Consider the following 17,202-nt stretch of genomic DNA (forward strand, 5'->3'; position numbering starts at 1 on the left):
TTACTCAAGTAAGTACAGTGGCAGGATTTGTCTGTAATTCTCTCAGTGTAATTTGTCTCAATGTGTGAGCGGTTTCCATGATGTGAGTCAGTTTTGGGGCAGAAGTGTAGGAAAAACTCTCTGAAGAGTAAATTGTATGAGAAGTTGCTATATAGTTCTCTGCTTTCACAAGAATACACACCTTGCTCTCAAAAACTATCATGGATTAGATTAGGTAATATTGAGTGTGATCTTGATTTAGGAAAGCCTAATGTTTTTGTTAACAATTGTGACAAAGGAGGAAACTTCCTCTGATCAGGATTTTGATGCCTTCACTCAGTTGCTGTGCTGTGCCTAAGAGTGACATGCAGTATTCAATATAGCATTACACTGCTACTCATGATATTCAAGTCATTCCCTGGTTCACTTCAGGGCCACTAGAGTGGTAAAGCCACGCTGAGAGATCACTCAACTCATTTCTGAAAGTTCTCACTGGGGTTATTTTCAATCATTTCAGGATTGTATTATTCTGAAGCTCTAAAAGATTACGAGGTAAATGAGTCACTGAGCATCTGGAATAAAAAACAAGATGTACTACTATACTTCTATACAGGAAGTATGAATATCTTTTAAATCCATATGCTTAAATGGATTGTGGTTTATGACTTGGATGTATTATTTATAGCAAATATTTCAGAAAGATATGCAGCAGAATTATACAACTCATATAACTGATTAATTCTTACATGTTAGTGCCAAAACATTAGGGCAAACACATCATTTGTCTGCCTGCATTTCATCCAGTAAATTGTAGGTGGCCAGTTTTTGAGTAGGCCCTAAAGGGAAATGTAACACATTATCATCATTTGTAGAGCAATGTAGATGAAGGAATGTTGCCATTAAAAATCAGAATTGGTCAACAGTTAACACAGTGCTATATGAGGTTCTTTAGCATGGTCATTGTTATCAGATATTGACTTTGTAATGATGCTCACCGTACATGGTGCTTTACCATAGTGTAACAATAATTCATAAAAAGCATCCATATTCCAAAGAACGTACGAATCCAAAATCATGTACAAGCACAAGCAAGTGGTAGACATTGCAGCTATATTTTGATTTGAGTGCATGCAGGCATCATGGTGCAATTGAGGTTTCAAGGAGGAGATATCTGATGTTTGGCAAAAATGGAATGGAAGGCTGTTCTAAGCAGAAAGGGTGGTAAGGAAGAAGGCACCATATATTTTAAACCAAAAGTATTTAAATGCAATCATTCCTTTGCTCTCTGCTATAGAAGACTTAATAAATAATGATAATACTTAGCACTTCCCATTCATGGATCTAAGTGTTTTGAAAGCATTAATGAAGCATCACAATATCCCTGTGAAGTAGGCAAGATTAAGAGTCCTATTTTTATAAATGGAAAACCTGAAAAGACTGAGGCCAAAAAGTTCGCAAGTGACCAGTGATGTCAGAAAGAGCTGATGGTGTTCAACGTACCTCAAATAGGGTACTTCAATTTAGGTATCTGACACAATCATTGTCCACTTTTGAAGAGTTAGCAAAAGGAATTTGCCCCAAATCTCAGTCAGTCTGTGGTTGTGTTGGAAATATGTAATAGAAATTGACCAACATATTTGGTTATGGAAACAATTTCCCTGACTCTTAGTCCCTTGTGCCCAGATTCTGCAAAGATGTAGGCACATGCTCAAGTTCATGTATTATGTGTAGTATGATTAATTCTATTGAAATAGCTGAGATTACTCTCAGTGCATAAAGCTAAGCACGTGCATAAATCTTTGCTGGATTGAGGCCTTCATGTGTGTGAACTAGACCATTGTTCCTGATATTACTCTGAAGTCGTGTAAGAAATGTGTTTTATTTCCCTGCTTTAGTTGCAAGTGATGTCAATTTTTGCAGGAGAAATGCAAAAACCTAGGGGCTGGATTGCAGTTCTTAGAAGTTTCTCCCTTTCACTGTCTCATTCAAATATATTTTATTTGTAATTTTAAAATCTACGGTTAGATTTTTAAACTCATTCTGTTAATGATTTGGGATTGTGCATTTTACAAATAGATCTTTTTAAAAAATTTTAAAGCATTTCACTTCACAGTTTAACCCACTCATGTAGAGAAGTATATTACCCACTCATATAGAGAAGTATATTAAACATTTTAAAGCCTTTCATTTGTTTGCATTAGAAAACATTTTTATAGTTCACTCTGAAAAGTTCTGTAATATTTAAACTAAGAAAATATTGCCGAATAAAGCAGAAAAATAAGTTAACCAATTATCTTAGCTGTACAAACAGATCACATTTTGGATTCTCAAGTCTGCATTTACAAGTCTTGCCCTGTGTTCGGGGCCATGTCCAATCAAGCATGCACAATGGACTCTAACTTCATAAGAAATGTATCTTACAGCCTTTTAAAGAAAGCAGAAAAAAGCTTCTAGGGAAAAATACAGGCCATGCCTTTGTAAAGGAGTGGGTGTGGAGGAAAAGAGAGTCTATGGGGAAAGAGAGAAACACCATATAATGGGAAAGAAATAAAGAAGTGATTAAAATATAATTATTAAATGGATAAAAGGACCAGTGAAATCAGAAAGTCTCCCTCCCTCCCCCACACAAACAAACACACATCCTGCTTGAGCCTCTTTCCACCCCACCCAATTCCCAAAGAATAAATAGAGGAGGCAAAAGCAAATATAGCCGCGCTTATCCTACCATGCTGCCATGGTTTTCATCAGATGGCCAAATGGATTCATTTCCCTCTCCTTCTGAGAATCAGCAGTATACAATGAATAGGGAAGTTGATCATATAATTATCTTAGGCCAGTGACTCTCAACCTTTCCAGATTACTGTACCCCTTTCAGGAGTCTCATTTGTCTTGAGTACCCCAAGTTTCACCTCACTAAAAAAAACTACTTGCTTACAAAATCAGACATAAAAATACACAACTGTCACGGCACACTATTACTGAAAAATTGCTTATTTCTCATTTTTACCATATAATTTTAAAATAAATCAATTGGAATATAAATATTGTTCTTTCATTTCAGTGTATAGTATATAAAGTAGTATACACAAGTCATTGTCTGTATGAAATTTTAATTTCTACTGACTTAACTAGTGCTTTTTATATAGCCTGTTTAAAACTAGGCAAATAGCTAGATGAGGTGATGTACCTCCTGGAAGACCTCTGTGTACCCACAGGGGTACACGCACCCCTGGTTGAGAACCACTACCTTAAGCCACTGAAAATTCAAGCCCTAAAACCCATGTTATATCTATCTTGTAAACTGAGTGGTCCTGTCTACAATTGCACTTTTCTCCCCTAACAGTGTGGTTCAATGAGAATGTTAAGTAATAATCCCTCCACAACAGGATATGATTGAAGCACAATGGCAAGGAGGTGTGTGGCAGCTTGCACTGCCAATGCCTGCCCTGCACCTGTTCCTGGATGATGCTGGGAAGAGCATTTCATTCTGCGGTACTCTGTCCAGCACATTCCACAAGCTCTGTATTCACTTAAAAAACACTAACCACTGAAAAGAATGTAGTAGTAACATTAGTGAAGTCACTATGTATGGTTGGGCCACAAATATACGTTCTTTCCTTCACTGTAGCATGTAAGATGATCAAAGTAATATATTTTACAAATCTTACACATAATGATTATGATCATCTCACATTTTGTTTTGTTGAGCTGCAGTTCTTCTGCCCCGAGACATCTCCACTGGCTGAATTTGGGCTATAGTTTTACCACAGGTTCATGGGGACCTACCACATTTGGATATTCATCTCCCTCACTGAAACTACATTGCTGTACTGGAGAAGAGTATTGGTCCGCTTCACATTTAAAAGTGCTATCCTCTATTTGAGACTTTAAACCATGATCCATCCTACTTCTCTGCTGGTCACATGGAAGTTAGAGTTCCCATGTTACTTTCTGAAACAACAGAAGTAACTCAGGTATTCTGGCCAACATCTCCCTCCCTCTACCCCCAACCCTCCATGAAATCAATCTGAATGTTTAAGGCTGAACATGAGCTCTTCCTTAATGCACAACAACTCCATTTTCCTGCACAGTCACAGCAAGTGACTCTATATTGTAAAGTACTTGGAGATACTTCATAATATGGAAGATGCTACAGAATGTAATTTTTATACGGCTGTCTGTAAGTATAGAAATAGGAGATTAGGTGAAAATCTACTCAGAGTTACCATAACTTGCAATACGTACAGTAACAAGATGCATGATTGTTAACTGGTTTACCTTAAGATGATACTTCATAGGCATATTGAGATGCACAAGATTTGTTCATTCTCTCTCTTTCTATAGCTTGTTATGAATTTCCACAGCAATTGACACTTCAGTTATTTGCTGTTTGTGCTGTGTTTTGGAAATGCAACCAAATGTCAAGTATTTTTCTTATTAGTCCTTTGGGAAGGTCATACTGTTTTTATCTTCTGTCTATGCTCTGAGAGTTCCATTTCCTTCAATGGTTGTTTTCTCTCTCCTTCCAGTCCTTGGGAGGGGGAGGGGGGCGAGATTAGCTTGACTTTTGTGTTCAAAAAGCTTTTCTAATAATATAATCAAAATTGTGGACTCATGCTTCCAGCTTCCAACCAAGAACCTGCACTAAGTGTTAGATGTCACCTTTGTACAGTGCCCCTCTCTCCCGCTTTCTGTCCTCTAATGTCTATAAAGGAAGCTCTGCTCTTCCTTATACTAATCATATCTGACATGCAGTTAGCAAGTGTATTAATTTAAAATCTCTCTTGTACTGTTCTTGGTTAACCTCATCCCATGGGAGAACTATGGACAAGACATGTCTTGCTCCTAAATTTAACATTGTAGCAAGTATGTTTCCACTGATCCAACAATGTGTTTTATGTGAAGGGTTTTTTTCATGGTGGCGAATGCACCCTGACATGTAAATACACAGTTGTAATACTGTCATATCAAGATGACTCATATACACGTTTGTTTCACCCAAACATATAAAACGATGTAGCTGAACCTGAGGTCAGCCACATCGCCTCCTCCACCTTCAAAGTTCTAAGTATGTTATTGTAAATGAGTTTTCCATAAGCCTCCATTCAGTAAGTTTCAGGTACATCAGGTCTCCTCTTACATACATTAGTGTAAATCAGGACCTCCTTCTTTCAAGGCAATGGAACTTTTTTGGTGTGAAAGTGGTATAAATGAGAAGAGAATAAAACTACAGAATTCTCTCCCCCTCCCCCTTTTGCATCTCTGCAAAGTTGTTCCTGGGAAAAAAAAAATCAAATATATAGTGGGTGGGATAAGTCCAGTTGATACAGGACTGGTTGCTTGACTTCTGCATGTGTTACAGCATGAAACATTGTGGCAGCAGAAGTTATATAAAAGGATGAGACACAAAACAATTCTACATGCTTCACAGCATGAACTACATCTGCCCCCTAATCAGAGGTAATAAACCCAGAGACGTCACTGAAAGGGGTAAACAGTGTGGTAGTCTTGCCTTACAGCTTCTCCTGCAAGACAAGACTGCACCCTGGGATTGTTTCAGAAATGTCTGTTGATTTGCTTGATAGATCCAGTTTAGTTGGTGATAAGTGTCTGTTTCTCACTGAGGATGAAGAAAAGACCTCCCAGAACCACTTTACAGATAAAAGATACACACCAAAGCTGAATACAGCACATGCCAGAACCTGTGTCTGGTTTCATTTATACCCTTCCAACAGTGGCGTTGGAACAATTTCTACAGTGAGGGTGCTGAAAGCCTTTGAACAAAACTGTAAACCCTGTATAGGATAGAAACCACTGCAAGCCAGAGGGTGCTATCACACCCCTAGTTCCAGCACCCCTGCCCTTCCTCTAATCATCCTCATGGTCTCTTTACAGGTGGTCTTCTGAAATACACGAGATGTTACTCCCATAGAATCACTGTGTCTTAGAAAAAAATCATTAGATTGTACGTATCAATTCATGTACTGCCTTTCACGCTACAGAAACCTTTTCAGACTCTAGTCTCGAGAAGGATGTGCTAGTAGATTCACCTTCATGTTTGACGTATCTAATTGTGCTGAAACTTAGGAGGCCAATCTTGGCCCTGCTGACTCAGCTTTTTATCTGCTGGTAGATTAGTTAAATATAATGTGTAATGGACAAGTCTTTCTGATAGGACCTGAATAGTGAGATCCATTTTTCTTTATATGAACATTAAAGACCATATGGGGTTCTTTTTAAAAGAGTAAGTGTTTGCCCTGGTACTTTCTCTTAATTTTCTCTTAACCCACTAATCTTCCACTGTGTTATGCACTGGTTGGTTGCCACCATCCAGTCCAGGAGTGGCTGCATTTCAGTGGCTCTGCATATGTGTAAAGTCTGATTTTCAGAGGATCCAAAGTTTTGCAGGTCTCATTGATTTTAGTAGGAATTTAGAGAGACAAGGTGAGTGAGTCCAATAAAAAAATATTACCTCACCCACCTTGTCTCTCTAATATCCCGGAACTGGCATAGTTATGACTAACTACATTCAGTAGGAGTTGTCAGTGTTAATGATCTGTAAGCATCTGTTGCATGGTTTCTGAAGTGCTTTAGAATAAAAGACACTAGATGACTATAAATTAGCATTGCTTATTATGCAATTAGCAGTTGTGCATTCCTACTGCCACACTTTGATTTAGAGAGAAAAATTCCCCCACCAATTGCAATGATTTTCTTTCTAGCCTGCTTGGCAAGACCCTTGTTCATCACTCATAGTGCTTGCAGGCATTTTGCCTGAGCCATTCTTTCTCATTCTTCATTTCACCTCATGCCTCTAAGTCCTTTAGTGTAGGCAGGCTGGCAGGCATCATGTACGTCATAGCATGCAAGTTTAGGCCCCCATCTGCAAGGTGTTAAGCATCCTCCGCTCCTGTTGAAGCCAGTAAGTGATCAGGGCACTCTCCACCAAATGGGATGTGCTCAGCATCCTGCCAGATCAGACTTTAATGAGAAACTTGATGAAGAACAAATTAACACATTAATCATCATTAATATTACAGTACTGCCCAGAGACCATTGTGCTAGGCAATGTACAAACACATAATAGACACCCTGCTCTGAAGAGCTTACTATATAAGTAGAAGAATATAGACAGCGGGTGGATAAAACAAACATTGGTGAGGGAAGTACCAGGACACAATGAGACAGAAGATCTTACTAATAGCACCAGCTTAAGTACAGGTAGTACTTAATGCACTTTGTACAGTGTGCTATACAAGACACCATAATATTTGTACTTACAGTAGGGAATAACTGTACATGGCAACTGTTGGTGAGCATTTACTTTTCAATAGCACCCACTATCATACTGCTGGACAAGAGTGTATGTATAGTGATTTCAGAAGTTACATTTAGAATATGAGCTACAGGTCAAGGATAAAGTCAAGTTTAACATCCAATATGTCCTCTACGATGACTGTGTGCTGTCTTAGTAGTTGGACTGAATGATTCTAATGACACTTTATTCCTGTTTTATTTATGGGATGCAAATGTATAGATCGGATAAGCTGTTTGAATTCTAATTTCTGCCAAAGATTTATTTTTATTTCTCATAAAAGTGTTGAAAGTTATTACTCTGATTGTTTTGTGGCCACTATTGAAATTGCTGGTAAGCTCTGACTAAAACAGCCAGAACTAGGCATGTGATATTCACAAAAGCACACAAAAATATATAGCCATACATAGGCCAATATTTGTCATAAGTCTGGCTCTGGAAACCTTATTTGTACTCATATCTGAAGAAATCAAAAGGTAGAATTTGGGAAATTTTCTGTTACCCTTGTTGATTTCTTCAAAGGCTTGGAATTTGGCTCTTAGTCATATACTATTATGTAATATAGTATTGTGTGATAGATTAAAATGGTGAACTTTTCAGCTCCTGGGGTGTTAAAACTCACCGGCAGTATGGCCAACTGCATCCAGAGTACTCCGTCATAGTCAGGGCTGACTGTACAGTACCCTGCCTCTGTTTTCTTCTTTTTCTTCTTCAGGGATTCTTAAACACAGTCCAAAGGGAATTAAATATTACCCACCTGGACTCCAACAGAGACTTTCAAAATAGAACAAACTCACCCAGTCCTCACCTAACTTCAGCTGGACACAGTCCTTCCTCCCTGAGGGTCTGACTTTCTGCTTCCAGCACCATTAGGTTACCTAGAGTTTGTTCTTCTCCACATGCCCTCCCCACCACTGCCTTCTCCTCTGCTGAGTCAGGGGCCTTCTTACTCTCTGCAGACATAGACATATTTTCTTAGATGCCCCCTCTACCCCATTCCTGCACCTTCCTGCTGCTTTGACACTGAAATCGCCTGATTTCTCTCAGGTGGAGCTACTCATTTTGTAGTCAGGTTTGGCTAGCCTCAGTCATTAAGCGGTGAGTCACCCTCTTACATCAGCCTTTCGGATGAAAGTCACAGCTCTGTGTGCTGCTACTGCTATAAAATATTTGATTCCCTTTTGTTCCTTCAGCGTTTATTCCTTGTAGAGCTGCTTAGTGACACATACTGCATTCTCCCTGTGTTCGGACATTCTCCCACTCAATTACCTTTCTTCTTACAATCAATATTCAAGTACAGCTGGTCAGTTTTCCATCAGAAAATGCCATTTTGATTAAACATTTTTTATGCAAAACTAAGTCAATTTTGATGACATTTCTCATGAAAAAATATTTTGGAATGGAAAATTTTGTTTCAGAAAATTTTCTTTTAGAAGAATTGCACAAATTTGTTTGGAAACAAAATTTGCATTTCATATTTTATTTTCACTTTTATATTACTTCTATTAATTTTACATTATTTCATGACATATCAGTAGCAGCAGTGAATAATATGACAGGATATCATATCATGTCAAGTTATATCAAAATATGTTATGACATAATATAATAGTGGAAATTATATTATTTTATTTTTAAAATAATTAATGTCAGATGCCACTTAGCACAGACTGAAACATTTAATTTTATTTTATTTTGTAGATCAAAATGTCTCCTTTTTGTGTTGTAATGAAAGAGTTTGACACTTTGATCTAGAAAATAAGATAAGCACTCCATATACTACTTAGAGGGAGTGCTTTTTTTAATAGCCTTGTGTTAGCCTGGAATCATTTTTCCTAAAATCATTGTCTTTTATGACATGACATGTTTTCCAGTATTACTACTAACATATTGTAGTATAATAATAATATAATATACAATAATATAACAGAAAATGAAAAAAAAGAAAATTTTGATCTTTCAATTTTTTTCTGAAACAAAATTTTCGCAGTGAAATTTTTTTCTGAATTTCTCTTTCATGGGTTTCATGTTTCTTTTAAGTTACAACCATGTAGTTTCACAGATGTTTAAAAGAATGCTAACATTTCCCCCCAAAAAATTAATAGACCTACCAAAAATGTTCAATTTTTCCACAGTAAATTAATAGAAATAGCAAAGAAAGCATTCTGGTTTAACCCCAAGGAGAAAAATCCCTTTATCTAGATCAGTGGTTCCCAAACTTGTTCCGCTACTTGTGCAGGGAAAGCCCCTGGTGGGCCAGGCTGGTTTGTTTACCTGCCACGTCCGCAGGTTCGGCCAATCACGTCTCCCAGTAGCCGCAGTTCACTGCTGGAAGTGGCAGCCAGTACGTCCCTTGGCCCGCGCCGCTTCCAGCAGCTCCCATTGGCCCGGAGCAGTGAACCGTGGCCACTGGGAGCTGCAATCAGCCAAACCTGCGGACAACCCAGCCCAGCCCACCAGGGGCTTTCCCTGCAGAAGCGGCGGAACGAGTTTGGGAACGACTGCTCTAGATATTATTTTCCAAAGAATGACCATTACTTCAGTCCTTCAGTGTGATCTGCTAGTGTGGATTCTGTACCAGTATGTAGCCTCATTCACATCACCGTGGACCAGCATTTGTGGATATTGTTCATGATTAGAGTCCTGTAGAGATATGCCAAAAAAATTAATTTCCCATATTTCCTCCTGAATTGCTGATTTCACCACCTAGATGCTCTAATGATGAGTGGACTAGAAATATATTGGATTAGATGAGATTCAGACGTGGTATCAAAACTGTTACCGTCTTCTTTTTATTAAATAAATTGGAGTGGTTAACCGAATATTTTCACTTACTTTGGCTCCCAAACTGTGTTTTCATTATTACCTATGGTGTGTAGTGTCAGTTCATTTACACTAGGTCAAAATAATGAGATTACTTTAAATGACATATTCCCCGCATGCTTTGCTAACACAACACAAAATAGTTTTCTTTTCGGGTTTCTTTTAACACCAAACTTTTTTGATATCCGCTTAAGTCTATCATATTAAGCCATAATATATCAACTCTGAACTGACCTACAGTAAAAGACCTCTTCTTTGATGAGGTATTTTGTTTCAGAGTTACTATTAGAGAAAGGTTACTCTGTGGTAAAATTGATTTATAACAATCTATCTAGTAAAATCCCAGATTAGGAGTCCAAGGAACTTGATAAAATGTTGAGAATGCAGATTGACGTTTTGAGAGAGATGTTGAGTTTATCTCAGTTCCTACAATACTTGGGAAGAGGATAAAGGTCTAATTATCATGAATCAGTCTCCCCTTCCTCCCCATTTTCATAAAATATTTAATGATCCCTTTGAAAATCAAGTATACTTGCTGAACCCACAAGACCCACATAATCCTCGGTCCAACTGTGCAAATGAGCTTTTGTGAATGCAAATTGAGTACCTGCACATGTAAAAGGGCACTTACAGTATTTTCACAACTGGCAAAGTTGCATATGAAAATGCAGGTGTGTATAATTGATTGTGCTTTTTTTTGAGAGAGAGAGAATTCAGCTTTGTGTATCTATAGTTTATAGATAATGAAAAGTAAATTTTATTATTTCTGTTAGTAGTATCTGAAAGCCCGTGCTGTTGCATGGATGTAATTTATACAGTCATGTGTGTAAAAAAGCCAAAAATGGCTGAGAACTAAAAATTGAACCATAACAAATCACAAATCCCAGAGATGATTGAAACTTGTGATATTTTAAACAAAAGGAGCTGTCAACCAGGGGGGACAGAGAGCAGAGGGTGGTTGGATGGGGCAGAGATTCTGGAGGGGGGCAGTCAGGGGACAGGGAACAGGGGGGGTTGGATGGGCATGGGAGCCCCAGGGGGCCTGACAGGGGGCAGGGGTGTGGATGGGGTTCAGGGCAGTCAGGGGACAGGGAGCAGGGTGGGGGTTGGATGGGGGTGAGTTGGTCAGGGGACAAGGAGCAAGAGGGTTGGATGGGTTGGAGGTTCTGAGGGGGGCAGTCAGGGGGCAGGAAGTGGGAGGGGCAGTTAGGGGGCAGGAGCCAAGCTGTTTGGGGAGGCACAGCCTTCCCTATCTGGCCCGCCATATAGTTTTGCAACCCTGATGTGGCCCTCGGGCCAAAAAGTTTGCCCACCCCTGCCCTACAGACATACTAGGCTTCAGAGTGAGAATCCTGGGATCTTATTCTATAGGTAGTAGAACCAACAGGGATTGGGACTCCATTGTACACTACACAAACATACATATACATCCATATTGACAAAATTGGGCTCAAGTTGCAAGATTCCAATGTGGATCTGGATTTTGAATATCCCAAAGAAATGATGATGTGGGATCCAGGGTTTTGGCTTAATCCACTCTAAAAATAGACCTCTGGATTCTCTTGTAGATTCAGACTCACATATGAGAGGGCTCACCTGGCTTTTAGTTTGGCATCTTGTGATGTTAATTAACGATAACTTAAACCTAAAAAATATTGAAAATAATCCAAATTAATGACTGGTGCAATATGAGTGACACCACAAATGTATTTGGCCTATTAAAAAAAGCTTTTGATTTACTGTCTCCCTTCTTATTTTTTTTCTCTGCAGACTATGTCAGAAAGTCACAATGATCCTGCACAATAACACTACAGTCTCCCCCTTGTTTTCAAATGTGAGCTTCTTCTGGAATAGAGATTCCCAGGGAACAGGGCTTCTTGAGGATGCAACATCAGTCATTGGCAGCTATGACTTCCCTCAGACAACTGAGAGTTTTCCCTTCACTACTGTGGAAACAGCCAATAGGTCACTAGATGGCATGAACAAAGATCCTCTGGGTGGACACACACTCTGGCAAGTAGTTCTGATTGCCTTCCTCACTGGCATCCTCGCACTGGTGACCATCATAGGAAACATCCTGGTGATTGTGGCATTTAAAGTTAACAAACAACTTAAAACAGTCAACAATTACTTCCTGCTGAGTCTTGCATGTGCAGATTTGATCATCGGTGTTATTTCAATGAACCTTTTCACCACGTATATCATCATGGACCGCTGGGCTTTGGGAAATTTGGCTTGTGATCTATGGCTCTCCATTGACTATGTAGCCAGCAACGCTTCTGTCATGAATCTCCTTGTCATAAGTTTTGACAGGTATTTTTCCATCACCAGGCCCCTTACATACAGAGCTAAACGAACAACCAAAAGGGCTGGAATGATGATAGGCTTAGCTTGGGTCATCTCGTTCATTCTTTGGGCCCCTGCCATCTTGTTTTGGCAGTATTTTGTTGGGAAAAGAACTGTGCCTCCTGATGAATGTTATATCCAGTTTCTAAGCGAACCTGTCATCACTTTTGGCACTGCCATAGCTGCCTTTTATTTGCCAGTCACCATTATGACTATTTTATACTGGAGGATCTACAAGGAGACAGAGAAACGCACCAAAGAGTTAGCGGGGCTACAGGCCTCGGGCAGCAAAGCTGAGGCAGCACGCTTCATTCGCCAGACTGGTAGCTCCAGAAGCTGCAGCAGCTATGAGCTGCAGCAGCAGAGTATGAAGCGCTCCACCAGAAGGAAATATGGCCGATGCCACTTCTGGCTTACAACAAAGAGCTGGAAACCCAGCCAGGATCAGGGGGACCAGGAGCACAGCAGCAGCGACAGCTGGAACAACAATGATGCCGCTGCTTCTCTTGAAAACTCTGCCTCCTCTGATGAAGAAGACATTGCCACGGAGACGAGGGCCATTTATTCCATTGTGCTGAAGCTTCCTGGTCACAGCACCATCCTCAACTCCACTAAACTACCCTCATCTGAAGACTTGAATGGGTCAGGGGAGGACTTGCAGAAATCTGACATGGGGTCAAAGGAGAGGAAACCTAAAAGGTTGCACTCTCAGAAAACTGTGGAGGACGGAGGAAACTTTCACAAGAGCTTTCCTAAGCTTCCAGTTCAGCCAGGGTCAGCAGTAGAGGCAGCCAAGGTTTCCGACGGCATTCCGTCGGTGGCTAAGACGTCCACAGCCCTGCCTTTATCCTTCAAGGAAGCAACCCTGGCCAAAAAGTTTGCCTTGAAGACCAGAAGTCAGATCACCAAGCGAAAACGAATGTCACTTATCAAAGAAAAGAAAGCAGCACAGACGCTCAGTGCTATTTTGTTTGCCTTCATCATCACCTGGACACCATACAACATCATGGTTCTGGTGAACACCTTTTGTGATAGCTGTATCCCCAAAACATTTTGGAACCTGGGGTATTGGCTTTGTTACATCAATAGCACAGTGAACCCTATGTGCTACGCATTGTGTAACAAAACATTCAGAACCACTTTCAAGATGTTACTGCTGTGCCAGTGTGACAAACGGAAGCGACGCAAACAGCAGTATCAGCAGAGGCAGTCAGTCATTTTTCATAAGCGGATCCCCCAGGAGACTTCATAGACTAGTATTTTTAACAAACAAAAAACAAACTATCAAAGGGCATGTGGGAGGGGGAGTGGTTCCAGGGTGCTGATACAAACGTTTCATCATCAAGATGTGAGAGCAGCTGCCAGGCTTATATATCCTTTTAATAAATCCAGTTTAATATTAAAATCAAATCTGCATTAAGCAAAAACAAACAGACTTCAAGGTTTTTTATTAAGGAAATGAAAGACTTTAATAAAGTTTTCCTACAAAATTACAAGAAGCTGTAGAGCAATTATGAACCCGTTACTGATCAGCCCAGTTTTTTTGGTTGTAATCAACTCTGGGATCTCAGGTAAGCACATCTAGCTAGTCCAGTTCCAGCTGTTTCCAAGGAATCAACAGTTTTCAATTCAAGTCACGTGTGGATACAGCAAGCTAGTTAAACATTGTTATGAAATTATTTAAAACACTGTATAGGTTGCAAAACTGCTTCTTGTTGTCCCAGTAAACCTTTTTGTCTCCTCTTTTGGTGTGATTCTCCTCGTAGCCCTGATTCTTGAACCTTACAGAGTATCTATTTGTGCTGCTCATGTTATGTGTGTGTGTGTGAATGCACAAGTTACACTCACACTCCACCATTTATATATATATAAATATGCCAGGAAAGAAGTGATCTATCAATCTAAATTCTTACATGGGTCCCTATCGTTGTGGTATGTGAGTGAAATATATGATTTGACAAATTAGTCTGTAAACGTAAATTTATTTTGTTATTTGCAAATTGAAATTATAGTGTATATTTGAAAACATAAAATACACACCATTTAGAAAGAGATAAATAAGTACTACTTGTGATCCAAATGCAGTCCACAGATTATTGCTATGGGACATATGCCAACCTAATACAGAGATGCAGCCAGATAAAATTTAATACAGAGATGCAGCCAGATAAAATTATGTATGTATGCAGTATCGTATTTCAGTCCAAGTGATAATGCCTCCTCAGAAGCATTGGCTACTGAGCTCAAAGTTGAGCATAGAATTCTGGAATCTGTAGTCTCTGCAAGCTGCATGTCTGTAGTAAAAGTTGAAAAAGTCTGCATTTTATGGAAAAGGAACTTTCACAGACTGCCACTGTGGCCTTCAGTTGCAAAAGGCGTGTGTAGAAGAAATCCTTTGAACGCGAAGGACACTTATTCAAAAACATTTCTTTTTCACAATCTGTTTGAAAAGCATAGTGGATATCACCAACTTGCAAGCTGGCACTTTCTGATAAAGAAAACAAAAAAGGGGCTTTAATATTTATAATTTAGACATGGCCAATATTTCCTGGTATTTATGATGTGGTCTGCACCAAACATAGTGTGCTTTATAAAAGTCAGAGATCTCCTGAGGAAAGTACTGTACTTTTAAGTATTGTTCTAAATCTTATTTAGTTATGTGTTGAAAGATAATTTCATATTAGCCTTTGAACTGACCAAAACAATTTTTTTCCTGATACTCATATTTTGCTGAAAATAATAATAAAACAATAAACAAAACAAACAAACAAAAAAACCCCAACAAACTTCCTTTATAAAGAGGCATCAGTGTTGTGAACACAGAACTGGTATAAAAGCTGCTTTTGTTTTCTGTGTGAGATGGTGTTTACAGATGATTTTGACAGCAGTGGAAGTATATTAAATGGTGTCTGTGTATCTGAACTATTTAATTTTGTGTTATGTTTATATGAAGAAATATTTATACAGACTTCACCAAATGTTTTATTTAATGTTGATAAATATTGCTCTTCAGTCTTCAACTGTAGTGTCCTTTTAAAGTGATTCATAAAGGTCCGCTTGAGCAATGAATACAGTATACCTAGCTTTCATGTCACTAAAACAAATATTCATACTCATAACATTCATAGTTTTTATTGTTTTTCTGGTATGAGTTATATTAAATGTCTATCTAAAACAAAGTTTGTAGCCTATGCTCTAGGTCTAGTGATGAGAAAAAAAGTAGGCCTTGAGCTGTAGATCAGTCACATTTCAAGGTGGAGAAACCCATAATTTACTGGTCAGTTTTGTTTGCCACATCCAACCAAAGACTTACAGGGAGCCACCAAACTGTTTCCTAAGCTGCATAGAAAATTACAGAGCTTTATTTTACAGAACTGTGTAGTAACGAAGTGCATATCTGCAGTACATTTCATTATTCAAGTTGACCTTCTAACTAATGTTTGAACAGTTATAGATATATAGAGATATATTGCCATCTTATTATATTCTGATAATCAGAGTAGTGCAGTGCCCTCTAATTCACAAAGTATGAGAGCAAGTAAGGAAGCCAGAATTCAGCAAGAGACTCTATTATATAACGCTATTGATTTTACTATCGAAAATTATTTTTCTACCAAAGTTAAGCTTCTTCTGAAAAGCAACTGTCACTATTGTTTACATGATAGGAAGAGTTAAAACTCTTGGATTGTTTTCAGAGAAAAAAAATAAACAATTTGATGTGTGAACAGGCTTGAAAACGTTATTTTACAGACATAATACATTATGGATTTATACACATACTAGAAAAGATTAATTTAGTTATCTGTTTACTTAAAGGAATATGCACTATAAAATATTCAAAATTTGGCTGTGTTGCAAATACAATTCTAAACAAAGAGAAATCAGATTAATATTTCATGTGTGTCCGTGTCTTTGCACGATATATATATATATATATATATATTGTGTCCATTTGTATATATGCAAACAGATTATATATACATGCACAAAGAAATATATATGTGTAAGAAAGGTGCAATACAAATGGACACAATTTGCCACAGCATTTCTTTTCACAAATAAAAAGGAAGTAATGGCTCACATCTGATTGGGGAAAGTGGAGTCACAAACATTATAAAACTGTCAGTAGGAGTGCAGACAGTCATGTAAACCTTTCTTACATCAACAGGTGGCCTACTCATACATCCAGTCCTGCTCCTGTTAATATCAAAGGTCCAGGATTGGACCCCATTAGAGTAGATTAATGAAGTTTAAGTCTACTGGGGCATCAAGAGTAAATTTTGCAGGGTGGGACCCAAAGGCTATCAAAATGGCAGACAGTGTAAACCCCTTTCTGAGACACCAGCACATACAGCATCATGTGGCTTTTGTATGTGCTAGGGTTGCATAAATTAGTTATCTGACATAAATTAGATTATGCAGGTATAACTGCAGCAAACAGTTACATTTTTCAATGGCATGATGTAACTTCTTGTCGCAGCTATAGGGCAAAATGAAATTACAGCTCTACTTATCTCTGACCTAAATCTAAAGGAATACATTAATGGTCTGATTCTCAAAGGTGCTGAGCATCTGAAGTGTCCTTTGACTTCAGTGGGATTTGTGGGCTCTAAGTATTCTGAAGAATCAGGTCTTATCAGGGGAACCAGCCATGTTGTGCAAAACTAGTATAGCCACACAGATGTGCTGAAGAAGTTGCTCCCCTTCATCTATTAGCTTGCTAAAATCTTCAGCTTTAT

At 38.7% G+C, this 17,202-nt stretch overlaps 1 protein-coding gene across 2 annotated transcripts in view; it reads left to right on the plus strand.

Annotated features, from left to right (window-relative positions):
- The window catches only part of CHRM3 (cholinergic receptor muscarinic 3), a gene marked incomplete at its 3' end in the record, with an annotated part of 322,380 nt that extends 308,665 nt beyond the window's left edge, over positions 1-13,715 (plus strand). For both annotated transcript variants that reach the window (XM_084625192.1, XM_084625191.1), the window contains exon 4: positions 11,888-13,715. In XM_084625192.1, the coding sequence (XP_084481318.1) occupies positions 11,888-13,715 (1,828 nt within the window). The remainder of the gene's footprint in view (positions 1-11,887) is intronic.
- Between the last annotated feature and the right edge of the window lie 3,487 nt (positions 13,716-17,202).

Source organism: Lepidochelys olivacea (assembly GCF_965140295.1).
Source record: "Lepidochelys olivacea isolate rLepOli2 genome assembly, chromosome: 3".
In the NCBI taxonomy this organism is placed as follows: Eukaryota; Metazoa; Chordata; order Testudines; family Cheloniidae; genus Lepidochelys; species Lepidochelys olivacea.